Source organism: Plecotus auritus (genome assembly GCF_963455305.1).
Source record: "Plecotus auritus genome assembly, chromosome: 9".
Classification (NCBI taxonomy): domain Eukaryota; kingdom Metazoa; phylum Chordata; class Mammalia; order Chiroptera; family Vespertilionidae; genus Plecotus; species Plecotus auritus.
The window spans coordinates 154,226,311-154,250,486 of record NC_137783.1 but is presented as its reverse complement, the minus strand read 5'-3'; the positions used below and the strand labels follow the sequence as shown (position 1 = coordinate 154,250,486).

At 65.3% G+C, this 24,176-nt stretch overlaps 3 protein-coding genes across 8 annotated transcripts; 2 read left to right on the top strand and 1 right to left on the bottom strand.

Moving 5' to 3' along the window:
- The first annotated feature begins 172 nt into the window (after positions 1 to 172).
- Positions 173 to 13,593, top strand: SIRT3 (sirtuin 3). Of its 6 annotated transcripts, none has more exons than XM_080640361.1 (7): positions 173 to 330; positions 4,596 to 4,787; positions 6,443 to 6,675; positions 8,030 to 8,130; positions 9,034 to 9,195; positions 11,051 to 11,260; positions 12,449 to 13,593. In XM_080640361.1, exons 1-7 carry the CDS (start codon positions 248 to 250, stop codon positions 12,467 to 12,469), a joined length of 1,002 nt encoding a protein of 333 aa, XP_080496487.1. In that variant the 5' UTR covers positions 173 to 247; the 3' UTR covers positions 12,470 to 13,593. The 6 variants fall into 6 exon arrangements, with proteins under 6 accessions (XP_080496487.1, XP_080496489.1, XP_080496490.1 ...); XM_080640364.1 differs by having other exon boundaries at positions 229 to 302; XM_080640362.1 differs by having other exon boundaries at positions 235 to 302; positions 4,604 to 4,787.
- Positions 13,588 to 18,760, bottom strand: RIC8A (RIC8 guanine nucleotide exchange factor A). The gene is made up of 10 exons (XM_080640360.1): positions 18,548 to 18,760; positions 18,263 to 18,310; positions 17,595 to 18,179; positions 17,143 to 17,234; positions 16,531 to 16,681; positions 15,701 to 15,796; positions 15,478 to 15,622; positions 15,185 to 15,329; positions 14,791 to 14,910; positions 13,588 to 14,259 (listed from the first exon to the last, which is right to left on the bottom strand). Exons 1-10 carry the CDS (start codon positions 18,629 to 18,631, stop codon positions 14,139 to 14,141), a joined length of 1,587 nt encoding a protein of 528 aa, XP_080496486.1. The 5' UTR covers positions 18,632 to 18,760; the 3' UTR covers positions 13,588 to 14,138.
- Positions 18,761 to 19,346: 586 nt separating this feature from the next.
- Positions 19,347 to 23,428, top strand: BET1L (Bet1 golgi vesicular membrane trafficking protein like). The gene is made up of 4 exons (XM_080640369.1): positions 19,347 to 19,466; positions 20,519 to 20,610; positions 20,792 to 20,848; positions 20,961 to 23,428. The coding sequence occupies exons 1-4, from the start codon at positions 19,448 to 19,450 to the stop codon at positions 21,126 to 21,128; spliced, it is 336 nt and encodes a 111-aa protein (XP_080496495.1). The 5' UTR covers positions 19,347 to 19,447; the 3' UTR covers positions 21,129 to 23,428.
- Positions 23,429 to 24,176: the final 748 nt, after the last annotated feature.

The window sequence follows — 24,176 nt, the reverse complement described above, 5'->3', positions numbered from 1 at the left end:
CCGGGACGCGCAGGGCGGGGCTGGGGTAGGGAGTCTAGGGGGCGTGGCGAGCGCGCGGGGGCGTGGCGAGCGCGCGGGGGCGTGGCGAGCGCGCGGGGGCGTGGCGAGCGCGCGGGGGCGTGGCGAGCGCGCGGGGGCGTGGCGAGCGCGCGGGGGCGTGGCGAGCGCGCGGGGGCGTGGCGAGCGCGCGGGGGCGTGGCGAGCGCGCGGGGGCGGGTACGTGACCCGGCGAGGGGTTCTGGAGAACATGGCGCAGTGGGCTCGGCCTGCTATCCGCGCTCTCAGGCTCTGGGGCCCGAGCGGTGAGCTGGCCTGGGCCCGCCGGCTTCGGTTCGTCCGGGTAGCAGCCGCGGGGCGGGCAGGGGGAGACGGGTGCCTCGGGGCTGCCGTGGTGGCCGGTGGCCGGGTGAAGGCCCGCAGGGGGTTCAGTGCCCGGCGAGGCGACCCTCGGGCTCCCCTCGGGCTCCCCTCGCGTGGTGGGCGAGGTGGCAGCGGAACTTGAACAGTCCGAGCGTTCCCCGCTCTGTTCTCGCTTCTTCTCGCGGTTCCCGGGCGCGTGAACGGCGACACCCACGTGCCGGTTGTTGACACCGCCGCCCTTAGGCTGGTCTGTACCTGCCCTTCCGCTTAACGGTCCCTAGGACTTACTGCCCTTTCTGAACCGACGTTTCCCGGCTTGTGTAACTCTTACTGAAGTGGTTTCTAACCTTTAGTTATTACAGATAACGCCGCGGTGCATTACCTAGTTGGTAGCTCTCCTTTTTAAAAAAATGTATTTTTTATTGGTCTCAGAGAGGAAGGGAGAGGGGGAGAGAGAAACATCAATGATGAGAGAGAGTCATCCACCCACAGCCTCCTGCAGGACTGGCCCGCAGCTCCCCACCCCCGCATGTGCCCCGACCTGCCATCAACCCTGACCTCCGGGTCAGCGTTCAGCCACTGACCGCCACCGCCAGGCTGGAGCTCACCTGTTGGGTAAATTCCTGGTCGTGCCAACTCCTGGGCCTAAAGCCGAGCGCACTTGTATCGTCCCCTGAGAGGTGGTGCAGGCAGCGCCCCACCTGCGTGCGCAGAGCCCTCGTACCGTCACTGAGGACTTGGGAATGCTTGTGTGGAGCTGAGCCACGCGTGGAAAACCCCTAAGGCCCATGGTTGTTAGGGAACTAACTCAACTGCCGGTGTTGGACGAGTATTAAGTAGATGGTGATGCATTCACGTGATGCCATCTTACCCAGCTCCTAACATCGCGGTGAAAAGTGATGGAGGGACACCGAGGACGCCTTTATTCACCTGAGAAACCTGTAAACCCTGGGCTGCGAGCGCACAGCGGGCGCTGGGCACACCTTGCTCCCCGCAGCCTGTTCCCGGGCCAGGCTCTGCAGGCACTTGTGAGGGGGTCGTAGCTGAAGAGTGACCTGAACTACCAGGGCCGCCATGAAAGGACTCGCTACCCCTGTCCCAGAGCAGGAGGCACGGGCTGTGGGGAGCAGTGCGTTTGCTCCGGCTTTCTGCTGAGGAATTTCCGCCCTTTGAGGTGTGTGTGTGTTTTTTAAAGTATTGTATTTTTTTGCCTGACCGGTTTGGCTCAGTGGCCTGCGGACTGAAGGATCCCAGGTTCGATTCCGGTCAAGGGCATGTACCTTGGTTGCAGGCACATCCCCAGCGGGGGATGTACAGGAGGCAGCTGATGGATGTTTCTCTCTCATCGATGTTTCTAACTCTCTATCCCTCTCCCTTCCTCTCTGTAAAAAAATCAATAAAATATATTAAAAAATAAATAAATAAATAAAGTATTTTTATTGATTTCAGAGAGAGGAAGGGAGAGAGAGATAGAAACACCCATGATGAGAGAATCATGGATCGGTGCCTCCTGCACGCCCCACATGCGGGACCGAGCCCACAACCCGAGCATGTGCCTGACCAGGAATCCAACTGTGACCTCCTGGCTCACAGGTCGATGCTCAGCCACCGAGCCACACCTGCCGGGCTGCCCTGTGAGTTTGGATTTTGGGGCTCTGACATCATTCTTTGTTTCCCTCTCCCAGGCAGCGCCCATGCTTGCTCCTCAGGGTCCCCTACATCCAGGAAATCTTACTCCATGAGCCGTGTACACTTTGTCACACATCTTAAGTATATTCTAGACCTTTGGTAAAATTCTGGCCATGTGTTTCCCAGGTGAGCAGTACACATGGGGTCCCTGAGTGATGCCTTACCCTCAGCCGCGCTCAGCAGTGGTAGCAGCTTCTCCGGTACATGCTTCTTTGCAACTCCCCCCAGCAGTTGTCCAGTTTTCCACACACTTCCCTCTGTTCTGACGCCAGCGCCTGGGGATCGCGCCCGACCCCACAGCGAAGGGCTCAGCCTCACAAGCCTCTCCCCGCCTCAGCTGCCAGCCCAGGTGGTCATTTGTGCTTCCACTGGAGGTTCCCGTGACCCCCGCCTCAGCTTTGATTCATTTGCTAGAGCAGCTCCCGGGACTCGGGAAACCAGTCGAGCGACCAGATCCCTGGCGTATATTAAAGGGCAGGCATACACGAGTGGAGAGTACGGGACCCGGTCTGGAAGGCCCCAACACGTGGCTTCAGGTCGCGTGTGAGGCTGGGGGCTGGCGCGGGCCGCTTCCGGTTCCCAATGTGGAAGCGGAGTCCCTTCCTTTTGTTTTTTAGGGAGGGTCCAGCCCTCCTGGGAACCAGCCCCATCCTTAGGGGGTTTCCAAAAGCCCCTCTAACCTCAGCGCAGGCGCGGTGGAAAAGGGTTTGCTTTGAACAACAAGACCCCATTTCACCTTCATGCTCCGAGTCGGCTTCTGGGACTGAGGATAGGAGACCAAACGCTGCGACAAAAGATGCCCCCAGTGCTCTTGTCACTTAGGAAATGCCACGGGTGGGAGCTGTGAGCCCGTCGCGGGAGAAGGCCAAACGCGCTTATAAATGACAGGACCGCCACTGCCCTCGGTCCCCCTGCAGCTCCGTGATCCGTAGGAGGCGCTCAGTGCGTGCTGGGCTTTCCTGCCGGACCGCCTGCCCAGCTCTCAGCAGCCCCTTGGGCGGTGCCTTGACTTCAGGCAGAGCTGCGGTCGGGGTGCAGGGTGCGGTAGCCCCGCTTGGGAATGGGGATCTGCAGGCGCTGGGGAGGGCGCCCGGGGCCGGGAGGCCCACAGCTCTGGTGTTCCCAAGGCAGACAGGATTGTTGCCGCCTTGCTTGGCTTCGGCAGCTGAGGCTCGGGGTGTGGGTGACCATGAGACAGGTGGCAAGGCGGGCCGGACCCACGCGGTGCCCTCGGCCTTGCGTGTGCAGCAGGTCCCTCTTTCTCATGCACACCCGTCATGTGGCCCGAGAGGTGGCGACACAGGAGGTGCGTGTGGACTGAGTGGCAAGTCCCTGAACTGCACGCCACTGACCCCAGAGCGGAGTGAGGGGCAGGGGTGGCCCTAAGGGAGCTGGGAGCCAGGACTGTCACCTTTCAGAGGAGGGGAGGGACTTCTCCCTGGGCTCAGCAGGGCCTTCATCAGGAGCGGCCTGGACTCTGGGAGCCGGGTGGCTGGGTGGAGGCGCGGGAGAAGCAGGGAGCCCCCTTGGGCTGAAAGGAGGGGGTGTGAGGCTAGTCCCTGGAGTGGGACTGTGGCTGACACGCGGGGGTCCCGTGGGCGCAGAGCTGCGAGCCCTCAGCCTGTGCAGCAGGGAGGGCAGCCCGCAGGGACTCGGTGAGGAGCAAAGGAGGGGGGGGTCTCTCTCCTGGGAGGGGAGCCCGGCTGTCCTGCCCGAGTCTGGACGTGCACTAGGGCCTCTTCCTTCCCGGGTCACAAGGGCGTTAAATACTCGCTTTCCGGTCCGAGTCATCGCCTGGGGAGGGTTGTCCGCTCCATTGTTGGCTCCCTTCTCCTGTCAGGGTGGGGGTCCCTACCCCCAGGGCACGGCTGTCCAGCCTGGCGTGCGGGCAGGGCCGAGCCGGCAGTCCCGAACTCGGGCGAGAGGCCCCCCCTCAGGCCTCGTGCTCCTGGGCCGCTCCCGTGTTCTCCCCGGGGCCCCCCCGAGGCCTCGCCGAGCCCATGGCTTGTTTGCCGCGTGTCTGGCCCTGTCCCCCGGGGCAGACCCTCTCGCTCCCCAATAGGGAGCCGCCCGTTGGGCTGCGCCGCCTCTGCATGGCGTGGATGTTGGCGGGGCGGCAGTGGGAACCCCTGGCTGCCAGGGTGCGGTGCTTCTTTCTGGAAGGGTCTCTACCGCCCACTTTCCATCCCGACAACATTGGTGTGAAGTCTAAGAAGTGTGGCTTCCTTTAAACGTCCCTGTGTGTGTGTCACATCCATTAGTGTGGATGGCTCTGCAGAGCAGCCGCAGCCCACAAAGGGGCGCCCTGGGGCGGGGCCGGCCCCCAGCCCGGCCGGTGACATTCCTCACGCACGGTTCCCACTCCCGGGAATGGGTTCGCCCTTTCAGCGTGAGGCCAGGACTCGTTCCTGCTGGGAAAGGTGGGCGCGGGGGACAGGAGGGACGTGTGGCCAGCTCAGCGGTGGGGAGGGGAGGGGCAGGCGGCTCGCTCTGGACCACCTGCCTGGACTTGATGGCGGCTCTCTGGCCACCCCCTTTCCTGTCAGTTTTGCAGGTGGAAGGCCGCCCACCTGTCCTTCTGCTGGTGTCTCCAGTGTCTCTGGAAAGGGAGGCGACAGTACGAAGGAGAAGCTCTTACTGCAGGACGTGGCGGAGCTGATTCGAGCCAGGGCCTGCCAGCGGGTGGTGGTCATGGTGGGGGCTGGCATCAGCACGCCCAGCGGCATCCCGGACTTCAGGTGCCGCCCTGCCTGTGCCCCCTCCCCCCCCCTCCCCCCACGCTTCCCCCCCCACTCCACTCCTCCCCCCACCCAACTCCCCCCCACTCCACTCCTCCCCCCACCCAACTCCCCCCCACTCCACTCCTCCCCCCACCCAACTCTCCCCCCACTCCACTCCTCCCCCCACCCAACTCCCCCCCCACTCCACTCCTCCCCCCACCAACTCTCCCCCCACTCCACTCCTCCCCCCACCCACTCCCCCCCATGGCCCACTCCTCCAGAAACCCAACTCCCCCCCCACTCCACTCTTCCCCACACCCAACTCCCCCAACATGCCCCACTCCACTCCTCCCCCCACCCAACTCCCCCAACATGCCCCACTCCTCCCCACACCCAACCCCCCCCACTCCACTACTCCCCCCACCCAACCCCCCCACTCCACTCCTCCCCACACCCAACTCTCCCCCCACTCCACTCCTCCCCCCACCCAACTCCCCCCCCACTCCACTCCTCCCCCCACCCAACCCCCCCACTCCACTCCTCCCCACACCCAACTCTCCCCCCCACTCCACTCCTCCCCCCACCCAACTCCCCCCCCACTCCACTCCTCCCCCCACCCAACCCCCCCCACTCCACTCCTCCCCCCACCCCACTCCCCCCACTCCACTCCTCCCCCCACCCCACTCCCCCCCATGGCCCACTCCTCCCCACACCCAACTCCCCCCAACATGCCCCACTCCTTCCCACACCCAACTCCCCCCAACATGCCCCACTCCTCCCCACACCCAACTCCCCCCAACATGCCCCACTCCTCCCCACACCCAACTCTCCCCCCACTCCACTCCTCCCCCCACCCAACCCCCCCTCCACTCCTCTCCCCACCCCACTCCCCCCCCACTCCACTCCTCCCCCCACCCCACTCCCCCCCACTCCACTCCTCCCCACACCCAGCTCTCCCCCCCACTCCACTCCTCCCCCCACCCAACTCCCCCCAACATGCCCCACTCCTCCCCACACCCAACTCTCCCCAACATGCCCCACTCCTCCCCACACCCAACTCCCCCCAACATGCCCCACTCCTCCCCACACCCAACTCTCCCCAACATGCCCCACTCCTCCCCACACCCAACTCCCCCCAACATGCCCCACTCCTCCCCACACCCAACTCTCCCCCCACTCCACTCCTCCCCACACCCAACTCCCCCCCCACTCCACTCCTCCCCACACCCAACTCCCCCCAACATGCCCCACTCCTCCCCACACCCAACTCCCCCCAACATGCCCCACTCCTCCCCACACCCAACTCCCCCCAACATGCCCCACTCCTCCCCCCACCCCACTCCCCCCCCACTCCACTCCTCCCCACACCCAACTCCCCCCAACATGCCCCACTCCTCCCCACACCCAACTCTCCCCCCACTCCACTCCTCCCCCCACCCCACTCCCCCCCATGGCCCACTCCTCCCCACACCCAACTCCCCCCAACATGCCCCACTCCTTCCCACACCCAACTCCCCCCCCACATGCCCCACTCCTCCCCCACCCAACTCCCCCACCATGGCCCACTCCCCACGCCCCACTCCCCCTGCCTGTGCCCCCCTCCCCCCCCCCCGCTGCACCCCCTCCCCCGGTGCCCCACTCCCCTTCTTCTGAGGCTCTGGCTCCTCCTGCAGGTCTCCAGGGACCGGCTTCTACAGCAGCTTCCAGCACTGCGACGTCCCGTACCCTGAGGCCATATTTGAGCTCACCTTCTTCCTCCACAACCCCAGGCCCTTCTGCACGTGGGCCAAGAAGATGGACCCGCGGCGCTACAGGCCCAACGTGATCCACTACTTCCTGCGGCTGCTGCAGGACAAGGGGCTGCTCCTGCGGCTCTACACCCAGAACATCGACGGGCTGGAGCGAGGTGAGGCCCCCGCGCTGTCTCCCGCCCGCCCTCCCGGCGGCCTCTGACACGAGCGCCAGGTCCGGGCCAGCACCTGCTGCTGGCTTCTGGGGGCTCCTGGATCTGCTCGCCTCCCTCTTACATGTGACGGAGCCTGTCGAGCATGGGAGGAGAAAGCGTGTGAGCCCCACGTCCCGTCCTCGGGCCTGCTCTCCCACCTTCTCCCGCCTCCGGATCCTTGTGAAGCAAACTCCTCGCGTTATCAATGTAACCTGCAAATCCGCCACGGGCATCCCTAGCAGATGAGGACTTTTATTTATTTATTTATTTATTTTTTAATATATTTTATTGATTTTTTACAGAGAGGAAGGGAGAGGGATAGAGAGTGAGAAACATCGATGAGAGAGAAACATCAATCAGCTGCCTCCTGCACACCTCCCACTGGGGATGTGCCCGCAACCAAGGTCCATGCCCTTGACCGGAATCGAACCTGGGACCCTTCAGTCCGCAGGCCGACGCTCTATCCACTGAGCCAAACCGGTTAGGGCCAGATGAGGACTTTTAAAACGTAACGGCGATGTTAGCATCGCACAGAGGCCTAGAAATTCCTTCTGTCATCACACTCCGTGTGTGACGGGCGGTTTCTCGTGTGTGCGGAGTGGGTGGCAGTGACTCCCAGCTGGTGCTGAGCACAGCGCTGGCCGTCCCCTGCGAGGAGCACGTGCTGGGCCCTTTCCCTCCCGCACTGGCGCCGCCCGGTGCCGACCGGTGCTGACCAGTGCCGCCCGGTGCTGACCGGTGCTGACCGGTGCCGCCCGGTGCTGACCGGTGCTGCCCAGTGCTGACCGGTGCTGACCGGTGCTGACCGAGACGCTGCCAGCCGCCCACCACGCAGCCAGGCGGCACCTCGACTCCGAGAAACGCTTCCTGGCCAGCGGGTCGTCCAGCAGCGGACACCCCGGAGGGATGGTGTGCTCCCTGGCGTGGGCTCTCCTGGGTGTGGAGTCAGGACGAACACGGGGCCGTGGGAGGCCACCTGCGGCTGGGTCCCTGTCTGTCCCCCACGGCGTCCAGAAGCAGCCGCCCGAATAAGCTGCCGTTGGCCTGCTTCTCCGGTTTGGGGAAATGGGTTGCACCCCTGTCCCTTCCTCACCTTCACTTGGCGTCGGGAGCAGAGCGGGAGCCGAGGTGCATGGGATGTGGTGCTGTTGGCAGGCTGCCTTCCCCGAGGCTGGCTGCTCTGGGAGCCCCTCTGAGGGCGGAGGACTCCTGGCGCCTCGCAAGCTGTGCTCTGGGGCCTAGGCGCCCCCCTGCCCCGCCCCGTGCCCCCCCCTCCCCCCCCGGCAGCAGCACTGAGCCGTGCCGTCCCTTCCAGCGGCGGGCATCCCTGACTCGAGGCTGGTCGAAGCGCACGGCTCCTTCGCCTCTGCCACCTGCACCGTCTGCCGCAGAGCCTCCCCGGCGGAGGGCTTCTGGGTGAGTGGCCACGGGCTCCGGGGGGCTGACCCGCAGGCGCTGTTTGTCTGTGACTGAGTCGTAAGGACGGAGCGGTGACAGTGACAGTGGGGAACGGTTTTCTTTATTTAAAGGTAGAACTAACACGTGCCTGTACAAAACGAAGGCGGCACAGAAGCCTGTAGGAAGGTGACCCCTTCAACCACCTGTCACAGTTCGGTAGCGGGCTGATGCCTTTAAGAGAAGATCTGTGCGCATCTCACACACACACACACACACACACACACGCACACACGCACCTACGCACCTCCCACGCGCGCCCGTGTGTCTGCAGTGGTGGACCGTGTGCTTAACACGGCACCTGCTCCCGCACGGAGCACAGCGTCGTGGGCGGGTGTCAGTAAGGAGCGGGCTGCCCGCTGTAGCGATGCGGGCTGCCGGGGCGGGTGCTTACTGTTGGCGGAGCAGTGAGGCCCCGGCCCACGGGGTGGGGGTGGGGGGCTCCTTCGGGCGGAGTGGGTGGAGCCTGCATCTTAGCGATGGAGGGGGCGGCCTTTTGTTTGTGTGGAGGTGAAGGTCACACGACCTAAGGTGACTTGTGGTACAGGCATCCCTGCGTTCACCGTGGTGTGCTGCCACCCCCTTTCTAGTGGAAAGCACGTGCTTCACCCCAAAAGGGAACCGGGTCCACATCAGTGAGCCCCGTCCCGCCCCCCCACCCCCGGCCACCGCGCCCGCAGTGGGAGTCCCGGTGTGCAGCCTCCCCGCAGGCCGTCGGGGGCCCTGAGACCAAGGGGTAACGGTGCGGAGCAGCGCGCTCCCTGCACGTGGCTGGCCACACTGCTCAGCGCGGGAAGGACCTCTCGTTTGGCCTTTGCCTGTCACGGTTCGCTCCTTCCTCGGCCCCTTCCCGCGTGTCCCCAGGCCGCGGTGATGGAGGACAGGGTCCCCCGCTGCGCAGTCTGCACCGGCGTCGTGAAGCCCGACATCGTGTTCTTCGGGGAGGCGCTGCCCCAGAGGTTCCTGCTGCACGTGGTGGATTTCCCCACCGCGGACCTGCTGCTCATCCTGGGCACCTCCCTGCAGGTTTGTCCAGGGGCAGGGGTGCCGGGAGAGTGTGGGGGGAGCAGGGAGTGTGGGGGGTGCAGGGAGATTATAGGGGGGAGCAGGGAGTACAGGGGGGCAGTACTCCCTGCAGGGAGAGTGGGGGAATAGGGTGAGTGTAGGGGGGGTGCAGGGAGAGTGGGGGGGACGGAGAGTGTGGGGGGAGCAGGGAGTGTGGGGGGTGCAGGGAGATTATAGGGGGGAGCAGGGAGTACAGGGGGGCAGTACTCCCTGCAGGGAGAGTGGGGGAACAGGGTGAGTGTAGGGGGGGTGCAGGGAGAGTGGGGGGGACGGAGAGTGTGGGGGGAGCAGGGAGTGCAGGGGGTGGTGCAGGGAGAATGAGGGGGAGAGCACATCCAGCCCCAGGAGCTCAGAGAGAAGGGATGTGGAGCTGTGACACTGTTGTTGTGTGAATCCTCACCCGGGGTGTGTTTTCCATTGACTCTGAGAGAGTGGAAGGGAGGGAGGACAGAGAAAAAGAAACATGGATGTGAGAGAGACACATTGATCAGAGTGGAAGGGAGGAGGACAGAGAAAGAAACATCGATGTGAGAGAGACACATTGATCAGAGTGGAAGGGAGGAGGACAGAGAAAAAGAAACATCTATGTGAGAGAGACACATTGATCAGAGTGGAAGGGAGGAGGACAGAGAAAAAGAAACATCTATGTGAGAGAGACACATTGATCAGAGTGGAAGGGAGGAGGACAGAGAAAAAGAAACATCGATGTGAGAGAGACACATTGATCAGAGTGGAAGGGAGGAGGACAGAGAAAAAGAAACATCGATGTGATGTGAGAGAGACACATTGATCAGAGTGGAAGGGGGGAGGACAGAGAAAGAAACATCGATGTGAGAGAGACACATTGATCAGAGTGGAAGGGAGGAGGACAGAGAAAGAAACATCTATGTGAGAGAGACACACTGATCAGAGTGGAAGGGAGGAGGACAGAGAAAAAGAAACATCGATGTGAGAGAGACACATTGATCAGAGTGGAAGGGAGGGAGGACAGAGAGAAAGAAACATCGATGTGAGAGAGACACATTGATCAGAGTGGAAGGGAGGACAGAGAAAGAAACATGGATGTGAGAGAGACACATTGATCAGAGTGGAAGGGAGGAGGACAGAGAAAGAAACATCGATGTGAGAGAGACACATTGATCAGAGTGGAAGGGAGGAGGACAGAGAAAAAGAAACATGGATGTGAGAGAGACACATTGATCAGAGTGGAAGGGAGGAGGATATGCACCCTTGACCGGGGCCAGGGAGGTACATGCCCTTGACCGGAATCGAACCCGAGACCCTTCAGTCTGCAGGCTGATGCTCTAGCCACTGAACCACACCGGCTGGGGCTGTCACACTGACTCTTGAATGAGTCAGGCCTGTCGGGGTCTGCACAGGGAGGGCACGGAGGAGCCGCCCCCCGGCGTGCGGGGCTGGGATGAGCTCCAGTGGTCATGGGAAAGGCCACATCATACACACACACACACACACTCACACACACACTCACACACTCACACACACACACACACACACACTCACACACTCATATACACACACACACATACACAGACACTCACACACTCAGTGCGGGACCAGGTCCTTGCCCTCGGAGTGCAGCGAGGACAGACCAGACGGCCAGGCTGCACTGCTGGAGGAGGTGTGGCCTGGCGGTGGGGAGGACAGGAGGGGAGCCTGGCCAGGGAGACCCGCAGAGGCGGGCAGTGGGAGACAGGACCGACTGGGACGTGGGGAGGGAGCAGCGGGAGGAGGGCACGGGGCGGTGGGTTCCTCTCCCGGGTCCCACGCAGGCTCCTCACGTTTGGCTGTTTCTCAGGTGGAGCCTTTTGCCAGCCTGTCCGAGGCCGTGCGGAGCTCGGTGCCCCGTGTGTTCATGAACCAGGAGGCGGCGGGGTCCATGGCCTGGCGCCCTCGCAGCAGGGATGTGCTGCAGCTGGGGGAGCTGGTGGACAGCGTGGACAAGCTGGTGGCGCTGCTGGGCTGGACGGAGGAGCTGAAGGACCTGGTCCAGCGGGAGACGGGGCAGGTACAGGCTGGGGGGCTCTGACACTGGCTGTCAGGCCTGGTCCAGCGGGGACAGGGCAGGTACAGGCTGGGGGGCACTGACACTGGCTGTCAGTCCGGGCCAACCTGCCTGGGCTTCTGCGCTCATGGAGGTGTGGTCCTTGTCACCTCGGGTCAGGGGCCCGAGAAGCAGCCCGCGGAGCCTGCGGGCCAGGGAGGCAGGGACCGAGGGGCCTTCTGTCCCCTGAAATAAGCAGCATCGGCAGCTCCAGGCTGAGGCGTGAGGCTGAGGGGGCCAGTACCCTGAGTTGTGAAGTTCTGTGCGTGTGCGGGGTGGAGCCCGCGGGCGATGCTGACCGTGGCCGCACTCGGTAGAAAGAGGCCTTAAAGCCATGAAGCTCCAGGTGTCAAACCCACAGACAAGCGGCTGCAGAAGGTGGGGTTTCCCAGGGGACCCACCTGTCTCCGTGCTGCGTGACTTCCCCAGGAGGGGCCTGGGCATCTGGACCAGCTCTGGAGGGCACACTGCAGGCAGGGAGACCCCCTGCCCCCCGCGGGAGTCACAGGGTGTGATGTGGTTCCTGTGGCCCCAGGCAGACGTCCCGGGAACCCCACCCTCCGGCTATGCTGTCACCCCCACTGGCAGAAGCCCCCTCTGGCTGCAGCCTCATCTGCCAAGTTGGCCAGAGGGAACTGAGGCTAAGGGTGAGACTGCCCTTTGGTCTCCGTCATTCCAGGCCTTTCGTTTGGCCTGGTTCTTGGGGCTGAGACGTAGGCTGGCGCCATGTGTCAGGAGGAGGCGAGTGAAGACCATCCAGGTCCCGACGCCCACGGGCAGAGGGGCAGAGGCACAGCCTGGCGCGGTCGCCGGCAGCTTCTGGGGCTCCAGCTCGGGCTGACCTCTCCCACCACAGCAAGGCTGCCAGGGGGCCATGGGCTTGGGAGCTGGTCCTGTAAGATCTGCCCCGCGGTGCCTCCTGCTCTCACAAGGGGTGTAAGTCGGGTTATGGTTTTAGAGGTTGAGTTTCTGTCCAGGAGGAAGTGCCAGGTACACTGCGACTGGCTGCTTCCCCGCCCTGCTGGCATCAGCTAATGTGGCTCAACAGCAGCGTTTGTGGACAGAAAGCTTCGCTTTAGGAATAGTGTGTGCCGCTGGCGTTTGCCTGTCCAGGTGCTTCCCGGTGACCGACTGCCCTCTCCTCTGTTCCAGCTCAGCGGCCGGGACAGATAGGGCACGGCTGTCCCCTGCCAGCACTGGGTGCCTGGAGTCACCCCCGTCTCCGAGCGGACCTCGTGCCTGAAGGACAGCTGGGGCAGGTGTACAAACGGGCTGACCCAGAACCCGGACCGAGGGGCAGAGCGTGGCCCGCGGGTGCCGTGCCCGCCCTGTGCCCGGCGCTGCCCGTCGGTGGTACGGCCCGCCCACCCGCCCTGCAGGTCCCTCTTCGCTGGCCGAGGCTGTACTGCTGGGGCTTCCTTCCGACCCAGGCCGAGCCCCCGGCCCACGCAGGCCGCACCACCCGTGTCCAGGCCTCCGCCTGCAGGGCAGCTCCGCTGTCTGTCAGAGGCCTGGCCCAGGCCGAGCGGGCCCAGCCGCCTCCGTGACGGGCGTGGCTCCCAAGCGGTGCCCTGGACTCTGCTGGCACGTCTCTCCTTACGAGGGGTCCTGTCCTTCGCCTCCGGCATGAAATGAACTTTACTGTAGACATTGGGCGTCCTTTCTTTCTTCCCCTCAAAGGGGACAGCGAGTGTGGAAAGGGGACGTGGGGGGTCCAAGGACAGAACATTGGTCCCCGAGTCACCCCTCACGTCCTGTTCGCCTGACGCCTGCCTTTGACATGAGCCTCCCCCAGAAACCCATCTGTCCCAGACCCTGCGACTCCCCTTGCAGGCACGCCACTAGGATTAGCCTCAGATGCAGATGGCGCCCCCTCCCCTCCCCAGTCAGCGCCCCACCTGCTCCCTCCTTCCTGCGGCGTGCTGCCCGCTGGACCCTGGGCGGGAGCTCGGGAGCAGGTTTAAGGATTCGACTCCTCAGAAGGGCGTCTGGTGGCCTCACTCCTCAACAAGAAAAGACGAGGGTCACCCCGGTGGGTTTGGCTCAGTGGATAGTGCATTGGCCTGCGGACTCAAGGGTCCCAGGTTCGATTCCGGTCAAGGGCCCTCCATCCCCAGTAGGGAGCGTACAGGAGGCAGCCGACCAATGATTCTCATCATTGATGTTTCTCTCTCTCTCTTGCTCCCTCTCCCTTCCTCTCTGAAGTCAATAATATATTTTAAAAAAACACAAACTTGCATGTCAACCTGGGAAAAGTGTTCAATTGTGCAAAGAACAAGACTAGCTTCTTTCTCCTTAACGTGCCTTTACTGGGTATTTGACACATGTTCACACACACACACTCTTGCCCGAAACTCCGGGACGTTTCTGTGATGCTTGTGGGACACGGTAGGGTACAGAGTACCGGCTCACGAGCAGGGTCCGTGTTTATTAGCCACGCCAGGGGGATCGACGGAGCATCAACGGGCACCGTGGACAGCCGAGGCAGCTGAGCCAGGACCCGGGAGGCGCCCCGTGGGGACGGGGACAGCACACAGCCCTTGCGAGCGTTTCTGACGTTAGTCCGTGTTCTAGCAGGTTCTTTCCCCCTTTCAAAGGCAGCACTTGCCCGACCGCCTGGCTCTGGGCTTCCTTCCTCCTGCCCTCGGGAGCAGCCGCCACACACACACCCTCCTGGCTCACGAGACCGCGTCACCTGAGGAAGCCGGTTTCCCCAGTGACAGCAGGACAAGGCCTCACGGTCCGAGAGGAGAGTCAGGGACAAAACTGAGGGAGTGAAGAGAAAGGGGCCGAGGACATGGCTGGAAGCAGCACCGGTTCTGACGGGGCGGGGGGGCCGCCCTCAGTCGGGGTCCGAGTCTGCGTCCGAGGAGAGCTGGCCCTCCATGCTCTCGCACACGGCGTCCTGCAGGGAGGTGAGCTGGCCCCGGGGACTCACCCCCATGGGCTGGATGACGCGGTGCCTGCAGGGAGAGGGGTGGTGGGTGGGTGCCCTGCTCTGTGGCCGCCTTCGCCCCCCAGGCTGCCCCGCTCACACTGTCCGCCAGGCCCGAACCCTAACTGCTGCCAGGGCCTTGCTGCCTGAGGCAGGCTCTGTTTTTCTGGGCCTCGGTTCCGTCATCCGGAAAAAGGACATAATGCGGCCCTAGCTGGTGTGGCTCAGTGGATAGAGCGTCAGTCTACGGACTGAAGGGTCCTGGGTTCGATTCCAGTCAAGGGCACGTGCCCAGGTGGCGGGCTCCATCCCGTGTGGGGCTGGCAGGAGGCAGCAGATGAATGATTCTCTCTCATCGTTGATGTTTCTCTCACTCTCCCTCTCTCTCTGAAGTCAATAAAAACATTAAAAAAAAAAAGGACATAATGCTGACCTCAACTCTAATCACCGATCCAGAACAGGTGATTCCAAACATGAGAAACACAGACTCGCCAGGACCCTAGGGCAGGCCGCCTCCGGGCCTCTGGACAGGACGTGACCCTCCTGCCGGACTGCGCACCTGGACAGCCGGTCGAACATGGTCACCAGCTTCATGGCCTCGTGCTCCTTCTGCTCCTCCGTCATGCCCTCCATGGGGTTGGGCGGCTTCTCCTCCACCCTCCCGGTCACCGGGTTGATGCTGCTTCCGGGGAGGGGCGTGGGGGATGCACTGAGTCCCAGGCCTGGAGGGCTGCGGGCGGGGCAGCGGGGGAACTGCCGGGGAGCCCTCCCTCCCGGAGCGGCGGTCAAGCAGCTCCTCCCTCGGGCTGGTCCCCCAGATGCCCGGCCCCTTTGTTCTCAGCGAAACATTGGACGTCAGGACCCGTGTCACCCAGGGACAGGGCCGGGCTCAGAGTCCACCCCCCACCCCCAGGGCCCAGAGGGTGGGGGAGCCCGAGGGGGCGCAGACACACCTGGCCTTGGCCTCCTTGTACTCCTCTGTGTCTGTGTCCTCGTCCTCCGAGTACTGGCCCTCAGGCCGGCCCCCCGCCATGAGGCCCCGGGCAGCCAGGAGGCCGGCGGCGTTCCCGTAGCCCGTGTACTTGATGAAGCGGGGCACTGCGGAGGCAGAGGCAGGGCAGGGCTCAGCGTGCGCACGGGGCTGGGGGCAGGGGGCTGGGGGCTGGGGGCAGGGGGCAGGAGGCTGGGGGCAGGGGGCAAGGGGCTGGGGGCTGGGGCCCGGGGCCCGGGGCCCGCCCGCACTCACCGCTCTCCGAGCACAGGACGAACAGGAACTCCGCGGCCACCCTCTTCACGTCCGTGTCCAGGTGCGTCATGAGGCGCACGAGCTTGTTCCGCAGCAGCTCCCCCACCTCGGGCCGCGTCTTCACATCCCTCAGCGGGGGCAGCACCTGGGGGCACACCCGTCAGCCTGGCCTGCAGGGCGGGGGGTGGGGGGGGGACCAGGGCCCGCCCGGCCCCTGCCCTACCTGGGCCTTCAGGAACTTGCGGGCGGGGCGGTGCAGGCGGGCACACTCGGTCAGCACGCTCAGCACGGGGGCCACGCCCTCCTTCAGCCTGTGCGTCTGCGGAGGAGCGGGCGGTGAGGCGGTGCCCGACGCCAGGCCGGGCCACACGCACCTCGCGGCCTGGCAGGAGGCGCTCGGGAGGGTGCCCGCTCCGAGGGACCGGGTGCAACTCCCAGGCCTCACGTGTGCTCTGTGGCTCGGCTGCTCCGAGTCCACCTTCCTCGCCCACACGCCAGGTTGTGGGGAAACAGCATCTCACGCTGTTAGGACACCCTGGCACCCAAGTCGCCCTCAGGAGATGGTGGCCAGCGCCAGCTAGCAAGAACCAACCCCCTACGCTGCAGGGAGCTCCTGCAGCCCCTGCACCGCTGCCTGGGTACCTCCCTGGACCCCAGCACCAGCAGCGGTAGCGACAGGGACAGATGGTCACGGCCATGTCCAATGACAGGTGCGTGACCCAGCTCTCCGTGCGCGTGGGTGACGTGGATTCCGAGGGACCCAGTGACCCTCTGTCTGGCTCTGTGCCCCCCCCACACAGCGCCTGGTAGCTCCCAGAGGGCCAGTGAGAGCCCGCCGGCCGGTGTCGGGCAGCTGCAGGCTTCGGGAGCCTCTGGCTCGGGGTTCCTGTGGGTCAGGGGTCAGCTGGTGCTGGTCCCCAAGGGATGCCTGTGCACAGTGACACTGAGTCCACGGTCAGGCCCCTCAGACGTCTAGAACACAAGTACGACTGAGCTGACCTCCACCAGCCGGGGGGAAGCTGAGCCACGGGGCACCCCGCAGGTGCCGCCCACCTGGTGCAGGCGCTTCTCCAGGAAGCCGAGGAGGGCGCCCATCACGTCCATGTTCACGCCCAGGAACTCCAGGGAGCCTCTGCGCGGCTCCAGGGCCAGCAGGACGTCCAGACACTTGACGGGCAGGTTCCCCAGGAGGTTCACTGCGTGGCTGGGGACAGAGGGAGGGGACTGGCTAAGTCCAGTCCCCTCTGCAGCACAGCGCTCGGTGCACCTGCTGGGGCTACGTGTGACCCGAGCCAGCAACCGGGGGCCTGAGGAGTGACACGGGGCTGGAGCTGGAGGGGGACTGGTCTCAGGGGAGCACTCGGGGTGGGGAGGGCACCCCGCATGCCACCCCGTTTGGGCTGACGCATCCCAGGTGATCTCGGGAAAGCCAGCACCTGCCTGAGCTCTGGTCACCGAGAAGGGGGGCGAGTAAGCACGGCCCTGCAGAAACCCGCCTTCCGCGGCCCCTGCCCTGGCCCGGCCCGCCCCCGGCTCCTGTCCCAGCGTTTCTGGCAACACCCGATGCTGGTCCCACCCAGATGGATGTGGGTGCTCTAGGTGGAGCCAGGGCCACCGTCCAGACAGGCGAGTGCACCGCCCTCCAGCACGACGGGCCCGCCTCACCCGTGGAACTCCTCCGTGCGGTCCCCAGCAGCAGCCACCATCACACAGTGCCGCAGCAGCGTCCCCAGGCGCCGGTAAAGAGCAGCGTCGTCCTGACCAGAGAGAAGGGGGCTCCCGTGGCAGAGAGCCACACCTGTCCCCCGCTGCCAGCGAGGTCCTGCTGCCTGGCCCCGCGTGCTGACTACCTGTCTCCTCTAATGCACCCCCCCCCCCCAATTAGGAACGGCAACTGGTCCCTTGTGTGACCTCACACCGTGTAGGGAAGTTCCCCTCAGCCTCTCGCCACCCAGCCTCCACCGCCCTCAGAAACCTCCCTTATGCCGCTGCCCAGAATGGACACCCCCTTGCTGTGGGCTGAGCGTCCTGTCCGAGGCTGACACCCGACACATTAGGGTGCCCCTCAGCGAGGCAGGTCCAGGAGGCACCAGCCACGGGTGCAGCGCAGCCCTCACCTCGTCCACTTCCCTCCTGACGGAGTCGAAAGTGATGTTGAAGAGCACTTTGAGGGCCTCCATGGCCCGCTCCGTCTGCTGGGGAGGCAGGCGCTCTGGGGGGCTCTGTCCCGGGGTCACCCCCAGCGTCAGCTGCAGGGCCTCCGTGAGCAGGGGCACGCCCTGCAGCTCCTGGAACAGCTGCTGGCGCACCTCCGGGCGGAGGGCCGTGAGCAAGAACAGGAGGCGCAGGTCAAAGAGCTGGACCTCGTGGGGGAAGCTGCTCTCCCCGTGCAACCCCACGCGCTGGGCGAGCCTCACCACCAGGCGGGCCTCCGCTGCCAGCGCCTGCGCCTGGGGGCTGCTGAGCACAAGGTTGCACAGGCACTTGAGGGATTCGAGCACAACGTCCATGTCCAGGGGCCCAGGGGCCGCCCCCTCGGAGACGCCGGCATAGCACGCAAGGGCCCGCAGGCTCTGGCGGCTGGTGAAGGCGTCCAGGCAGCTGCGGTCCCTGGACAGGATGCGGATGCTCTGCAGCCAGGTGACCCGGCGGGAGGGGGGCAAGCCCTGCTCCAGGACCGAAACCAGCAGCTCCGCCAGTCTCTGCGGGGAGAGGACAGCGGCTCCACCAAGCCCTCCACCAGGAGCCGCCCGGCCTGCCCCTGGGCCCCGCGGTCAGCACGCACCTGCCTGTCCTCCTGTTGGGCAGCATCGAAGGTGAAGCTCTGGGAGTTCTGCGGAGGGACCGAGGCTCAGGGGCACAGGCCGCAGGCACCGCTCGGAAGGGTGGAGCCCCATCTCGCACACCTGCCCCCAGGTGCGCAGCCGGCCTCGCCCCAACAACACCCCGCAGCCTCGGCGCCCCGCCCGCCGCGCCCGTTCCCAGTCCCACTCCCGCATTCCGCCGACCACGCGCGAGCCCCACCCTGCCTTCTCCGCCTCGCACGGCCCACGTCCACGGTCCCGCTCACCTCGCGGTTGTACGCGCGCAGAGCCTCCATGACCACGTCTTCCTCCCCCGTCTCCACGGCATCCGCAACCGCTCGGGGCTCCATGACGGCCAGGGCACCCGGAGCCGGGAAGGCGGGAGGGGCTAGCTCCGCGGTTCCGGGCCCCAGTCCACCCGCCCCGCCCAGGTCCGGCGTGCGCGGCGCCGCGGGGCGGGGCGGGCCCTGGGCTGCGCGCGGCGGGGGTGGGGCGTGCGCGCGCCGCGGAGCGGGGCCTGGGCTGCGCGCACCCTAAGTGGAGAGACGTGGGACCTGAAAGCTTAGCCGCGGGGTCCGCCCGGGGTCTCGTGATCAGACTTGGTGACCGTCGACTCGGGGCCGGAGTCGCCCTTGGGCTGGACAGTGTGACCGCCTCCGCTGCTCGGGGCGGGGCGTGCGGCAGGGGTTGCGGTCCGACCCCGCGCGGGCTCAGAGGATCGGCGGGAGGGCGTGGCAGCCTGGCCCAGGCGGCGGAGAGCGCGGACGCAGAAGACCGCGTGGGGGGAGGGCACAGGGCCCGTGCACTCCACCCTTTGGAAGGACAGAGACGGTAAAAAGTCCCGTTTCCACGGGTGGGCCGAGGAGTCACGACACAGCCAGTGCCCCACCGCGGTGCGTGGGGGACACGCAACAACCACTGGTCCCGCCTCTGTTGTCGCGCGTCTGTCGTGCCACCCCCGCGGCCCGCACTGAGCACACCCACCGCTGAGCGCAGGCGCGCACCGCCCGCCCCTGTCGGTTCACGTCCTTTCCCGCGCCGCCCCACCCCTCGGCCGGAAGTTGACGGCGGGGGCGGAAGGGGCGTGCCGGAAGTGCCATCGAGTGACGGTGCCACGTCGCGGGAGGCAGCGGCTGGTCAGGGCCCGGTGCGGGCCGGGCGGCGCGATGGCGGACTGGACTCGCGGTGAGCGCGGGGAGCGGGGCTGGTGGCGCGGGTCGGCCGGATCGACGCCGCATTCCGGAGCCGCCCTGGGTGGCCTCGCGGGGGACCTGGGGGCCGGGCGGGGCCGGGCCCTCTGCTCGGGGGCCGGCCCTCTGCTCGGGGCCCCGGAGGCGGCGTGCTGGGAGGGCCGCAGCCGGCCTCGTAGCGAATGGGGTCCGGGCACCCCATGTCCTCTGGGAGCCCTGTTCGCACCTGCGCAGTGGGATGTCGCTGAGCTGCCTTGGCCAGAGGGGATTCGTGACCGTGAGTGGCCAGCAGGACGCGCACACTCCTCCCCGGGGTGTGGACACATGGACGATCCTAGGGCCGCGCCCCCGCAGCTGGGTCACGTTGAGGCGTCTGGGTCTTGGCACCTGATGGCCCGGTCTCGGCAGGCACCGTGCTCCTCCAGGGCCCTGCGTGGGCTGCGGGCCGAGCACCGAGGCCCTGCCCTCGGATGGACATCACCCCCCTTTGTTGTTGGGGAGCATTGCTGAGTGGTTTCCTCCCTGGTTACTCGTCGCTTCTTCAGGACTCCGTTCACAGGTGGTCCCCGCAGAGGCCCTCCCGCTGGCCCTGGCGCTCCTGCCTTCCTACCCTCCACGGCGGTCCCACCGGCGGTTACTGCGCAGCCAGAACAGAGGGCCCACGCACACGGAGGGTGGTGCCCGTGGAGGGGGCACAGACCTGTCCCAGACAGGGCGTCCGACAGTGCCAGTGTGATCGAGCCATTTGGGCTTGTACACTGGGGGGTGCCTGCCCACCCCGGCCTGGACGTGTAGGTGGGACAGGTGCTCACATGACAGGTGCTCACATGACTGACAGGCGCTCACGCAGCCTTTCCCGGGCTGCGAAGTCCAGGCACCAGACCCCGGATTAGGGCTGGACCTGCTCAACCCACACAGGCGGGCACAGGCCCCCCAGTCGCCAGACGTGGCCAGATGGGATCGTAGTGCTCTGAGGCCACACGGGGCCGCCGCGCAGAGGGCAGGGCTAGCCGTGGGGGTGCCCCCTCAGCCTCTCTCTTCCTGCAGCTCAGAGCTCCGGGGCCGTGGAGGAGATTCTCGGGCAGGAGAACATGCGGATGACTGAGAACCTGGCCTCCAAGGTCACCAGGCTCAAAGCGGTCAGTGGTGGTCCCCCGGGAGCGGGGGTCAGAGGGCGTGGAGGCCTCGAAGGCTTCCGTGTGCTTCCCGCCTGGGTGAGGCCCCGGTGGCACCTGGACCTGACCCTGGTGGTGGCAGGGTCTGTCGGTCTCGCAGTGGGTGTGCCCTGGCCTGACCCTGCTCCCTCTGTGTCCTCACCAGCTGGCCCTGGACATCGATAGGGACACGGAGGACCAGAACCGGTACCTGGACGGCATGGTAAGGGCTGCGACGTGCACGCGTGTCTCGGTCCGCCCTGCCCGCTGCCTGCTGGGCAGCCCTGGGGACCGGGAGGCTCCGCCTGTGTGACCGGGCTGCGTTCCTCCCTCAGGGCTCCGACTTCATGAGCGCCACAGGCCTGCTCACCGGGAGCGTGAAGCGCTTTTCCACGATGGCGCGGTCTGGGCGAGACAACCGGAAGCTGCTGTGCGGCGTGGCCGGGGGCCTGATCGTGGTCTTCTTCATCCTCTCCTACCTCCTGTCGAGAGCAAGGACGTGAGCCAGTGGAGCTGGCTGTGTGGGTGCCCCGGGCAGCCAGGGCCTCCTGCCTGGTGGCTGGCTGCAGAGGGCCTGCTACCAAATACTGCTTTGAAATGGTGACCGTGGCTTAGGATCTCCTCCCGTGGGGCTGGGCGACCAGCTGCCTCCGGTCTGAGCTGTGGGCTGGTGCTCGTGGCACCGGCAGCCTCATGGGAGCAGAGCAGCCGGGAACCCTGGACGTGGCCGCCTGTGGCCCGCAGCCCTTCCCCAGCCCTCGGCTCTGACATCTCAGGGCCCCTCTGCCCCGTCCTTGTCTGGGAAAGGCCGCGTCTGCGCTCTCTGGTGCCTGGATCTGACGTGGGAAATGGCGGAGGCTGCGAACCTCAGATCAGCACCATCTGCCCCACGTGGGTTCCGGCCCAGGTGGCATTTCCCTCTGCCCAGGGCTGCCGGGCACGGTGCGGGGGTGGCGGTGCCGAGGGCCCCTGCTCGGCCTTGGCCTCGGCCTGCCCTCCAGTCCCGTGGCTGAAGCCAGACCTCCGGGGAAGAGCAGTTGGTGTGGATCAGGGGTCCTCAAACTACGGCCCGCGGGCCACTTGCAGCCCGCCGAGGACATTTATCTGGCCCGCCGGGTGCCGCTGCCTGTCCTGCTTAGCAGCCGACTCGTCCCGGGCCCGCAGTGCGCATAGGAATTTGTTTATAGATTTTTTTTAAAAACTATAGTACGGCCCTCCAATGGTCTGAGGGACAGTGAACTGGCCCCTGTTTAAAAAGTTTGAGGACCCCTGGTGTGGATGAAGGAGTGGAATGCAGTCCTGGCTGGGGGCCCTGCGCCCCAGGCCCCAGCCTTCTGGGTCTCTTGGCCGTGTATCCAAGAGCAGAAATCCACATTTTCTCAGGATTGAGGATCCACCCAAAGATGCGTTTCCTGGAGATCAGGGCTCTAGAAGCAGGTCCCTTTGGCGATTCAGAGTCGGGCAGCGTGTGCATGTGCGTACACGTGTGTGTACACGTGAGCGAGGGCTTCTCTGGGTCTTGGCGGTGGGCTTCCCTTCAAGGACCCTGTTCATAGGACCCGTGTCACTTCTTGAGCATCCCTGGGTAATTACCTCGCCATCAAGCCAGCCCTTCCTCCCACAGGGCGTCCCCCGTGCTGTGAGGGAGCTCCGAGCCAGCCCTCATCCCCAGCCTCTGCAGCCTGTCCTCCCCGACGGCCTGTCCCTGGGCCCTACCTGCCCACTTGGCCGGCCCTGTGCCCACACAAACCAAACCCCAGCCTGGCCAGGCCCGCGGCTTCTCACCCCAGGGAGATCCCAGCACCCTGTCTTCACATAAACCAGTTATTGGCTCTGTCCTCCCCGCCTTTGTCCCCATCCTCCGCCTTCCCGGTCACTCCCATGACTGCCTGCAGACTGTTGGCCCGCTGTCCGCCTTCCTGCACGGTCACCCCACGGGGCCTATTGGCTCCCGCCCTGCTCTGGTCTCCAGCCCTTTACACCCGCCTTCCGCTGCTCCTCCCCTCCTCCCGGCAGGCCTAGCCTGTCCTGGTCACCGGAGTGTCCTCTCCTCCAGCGCACCTGGCTGGGCCCCTCAGCCTCCGGGGAGGGGTCCCAGGGCTCTGCTCTGCCTGCCGTACCCTCCAGCACATGCTCATTTGTCTCCAAGCTCTCGAACCCGCTCTGTCTCGAACTGCTTCCTCTCTGTGATGGTCCAGCCCTGTGGTCCTGCCTGTGACCCCGGGCGCCTCCGCTCTGGCTCAGCCTCTGCTCCTCTCCCGGGAACCCTCGTAGGGGCTTGTGCACGTCACCACGCTGCTGCCGTGCCTCCGCCTGGCCCCGCAGACACTAACCCCACGCTCCACGGCCCCCGCGCCTCCCTGGGCCTGCGGTGCTGACCTCCCGCCCTGAGGATGTGTCTTGGCCGTGGCGCCAGGTTACCACCCCAGGGCTGTGCCCTCGCCCTCGCAGGTGCCGATGAGGCAGGCTCTGCGCTGTGGCTGGCCTCCAGGGTGCGTCCTGCGTCTGACTCTGCTGTGCGTGCCCACCTCCCCGTCTGTCTCCAGGGCCCCTCGCGACTTCAGCCATCTCGGGGCCCGGACTTCTTGCTTCTCGTTCTTGTGTGAGGGTGGATTCCATGAAGGGGGTGTGCGGGCCGACACCCTCCTGCTCACCCCGCTCAGACGGGTGTGCTGTGCTGGGCATGTGGGGGGCGGGGGGGTGCCGACACAGCCCTGAGAGCAGCCCCTGTCACGTGAGGACGGACTGCCAGGCCCCCCACAGCTCAAGGACAAGACAATAAAGATCTGGAATAAACGGCCTCATTTCCTTGGGCTCCAGAGGGCTTTGCGGCACTGACCCCGGTACCCGTGGGCACTTAGGGCCGGACCCGCCCGCTTCCCCTCGGGCCTCTCCCAGGTCCCTGCGCCGCCTCACTCGTTCCTGAGATGCGTGCTCTGCCCAGGGGTCTGGAACTCAGCCGGGGACGAGCTGCCTCGCCTCTTAGGAGCCAGTGAGCTGACACCTGCCCTGTCCCGTGCTTCCTGCCTGGCTGGGAGGGATCACAGGGCGCCCTGCCAAGTCCCTCAGCCGTGGCCCGATTGCTCGGTGGCCTGGAGTGTAATCCTATACACCAAGGGGTCACGGGTTCGGTTCCCGGTCAGCACGCGTACAGAAGGCAGCTGGTTGATGTTTCTCCCTCTCTGAAGTTAATGCCATATCCTCCTGTGAGGACTGAAAAACCCAGAAACGTAGGCACTCAGGTCGCAGTGAGCCCAGCTGTATGGCTCAGGGGTTGAGCGTCAACCTGTGAACCAGGAGGTTGTGGTTGGATTCCTGGTCAGGGCACGTGCCCGGGTTGTGGGCTCGATCCCCAGTGGGGGCGTGCAGGAGGCAGCTGGTCAGTGATTATCATCATTGATATCTCTCTCTCCCTCTCCCTCTCTGAAGTCGGTAAGAATATAATTTTTAAATATCACAAGTGACCTGTGCCCCACAGTTAGTGGCTGGGCCGGACAGGCCGTCTGCTCCAGGGTGCCAGGGCCTCACCGGCACACAGGCCGGCTGCGTCC

Bases quoted from the DNA above. Each gene is read 5' to 3' on its own strand.
- BET1L (XM_080640369.1), top strand. The intron at 20,611-20,791 runs GTCAGTGGTGGT...TGTCCTCACCAG, and splicing joins AGGTCACCAGGCTCAAAGCG to CTGGCCCTGGACATCGATAG. The intron at 20,849-20,960 runs GTAAGGGCTGCG...TTCCTCCCTCAG, and splicing joins ACCGGTACCTGGACGGCATG to GGCTCCGACTTCATGAGCGC.
- RIC8A (XM_080640360.1), bottom strand. From the start codon at position 18,631: ATGGAGCCCCGAGCGGTTGCGGATGCCGTGGAGACGGGGGAGGAAGAC. The intron at 15,330-15,477 runs GTGAGTGCGGGC...CTGCCTCCGCAG, and splicing joins CGTCCTGTGCTCGGAGAGCG to TGCCCCGCTTCATCAAGTAC. The intron at 14,911-15,184 runs GTGTGTCTGCGC...CCCCGGAAGCAG, and splicing joins TACAAGGAGGCCAAGGCCAG to CATCAACCCGGTGACCGGGA.
- SIRT3 (XM_080640361.1), top strand. From the start codon at position 248: ATGGCGCAGTGGGCTCGGCCTGCTATCCGCGCTCTCAGGCTCTGGGGC. The intron at 8,131-9,033 runs GTGAGTGGCCAC...GCGTGTCCCCAG, and splicing joins CCCCGGCGGAGGGCTTCTGG to GCCGCGGTGATGGAGGACAG. The intron at 9,196-11,050 runs GTTTGTCCAGGG...GCTGTTTCTCAG, and splicing joins TCCTGGGCACCTCCCTGCAG to GTGGAGCCTTTTGCCAGCCT.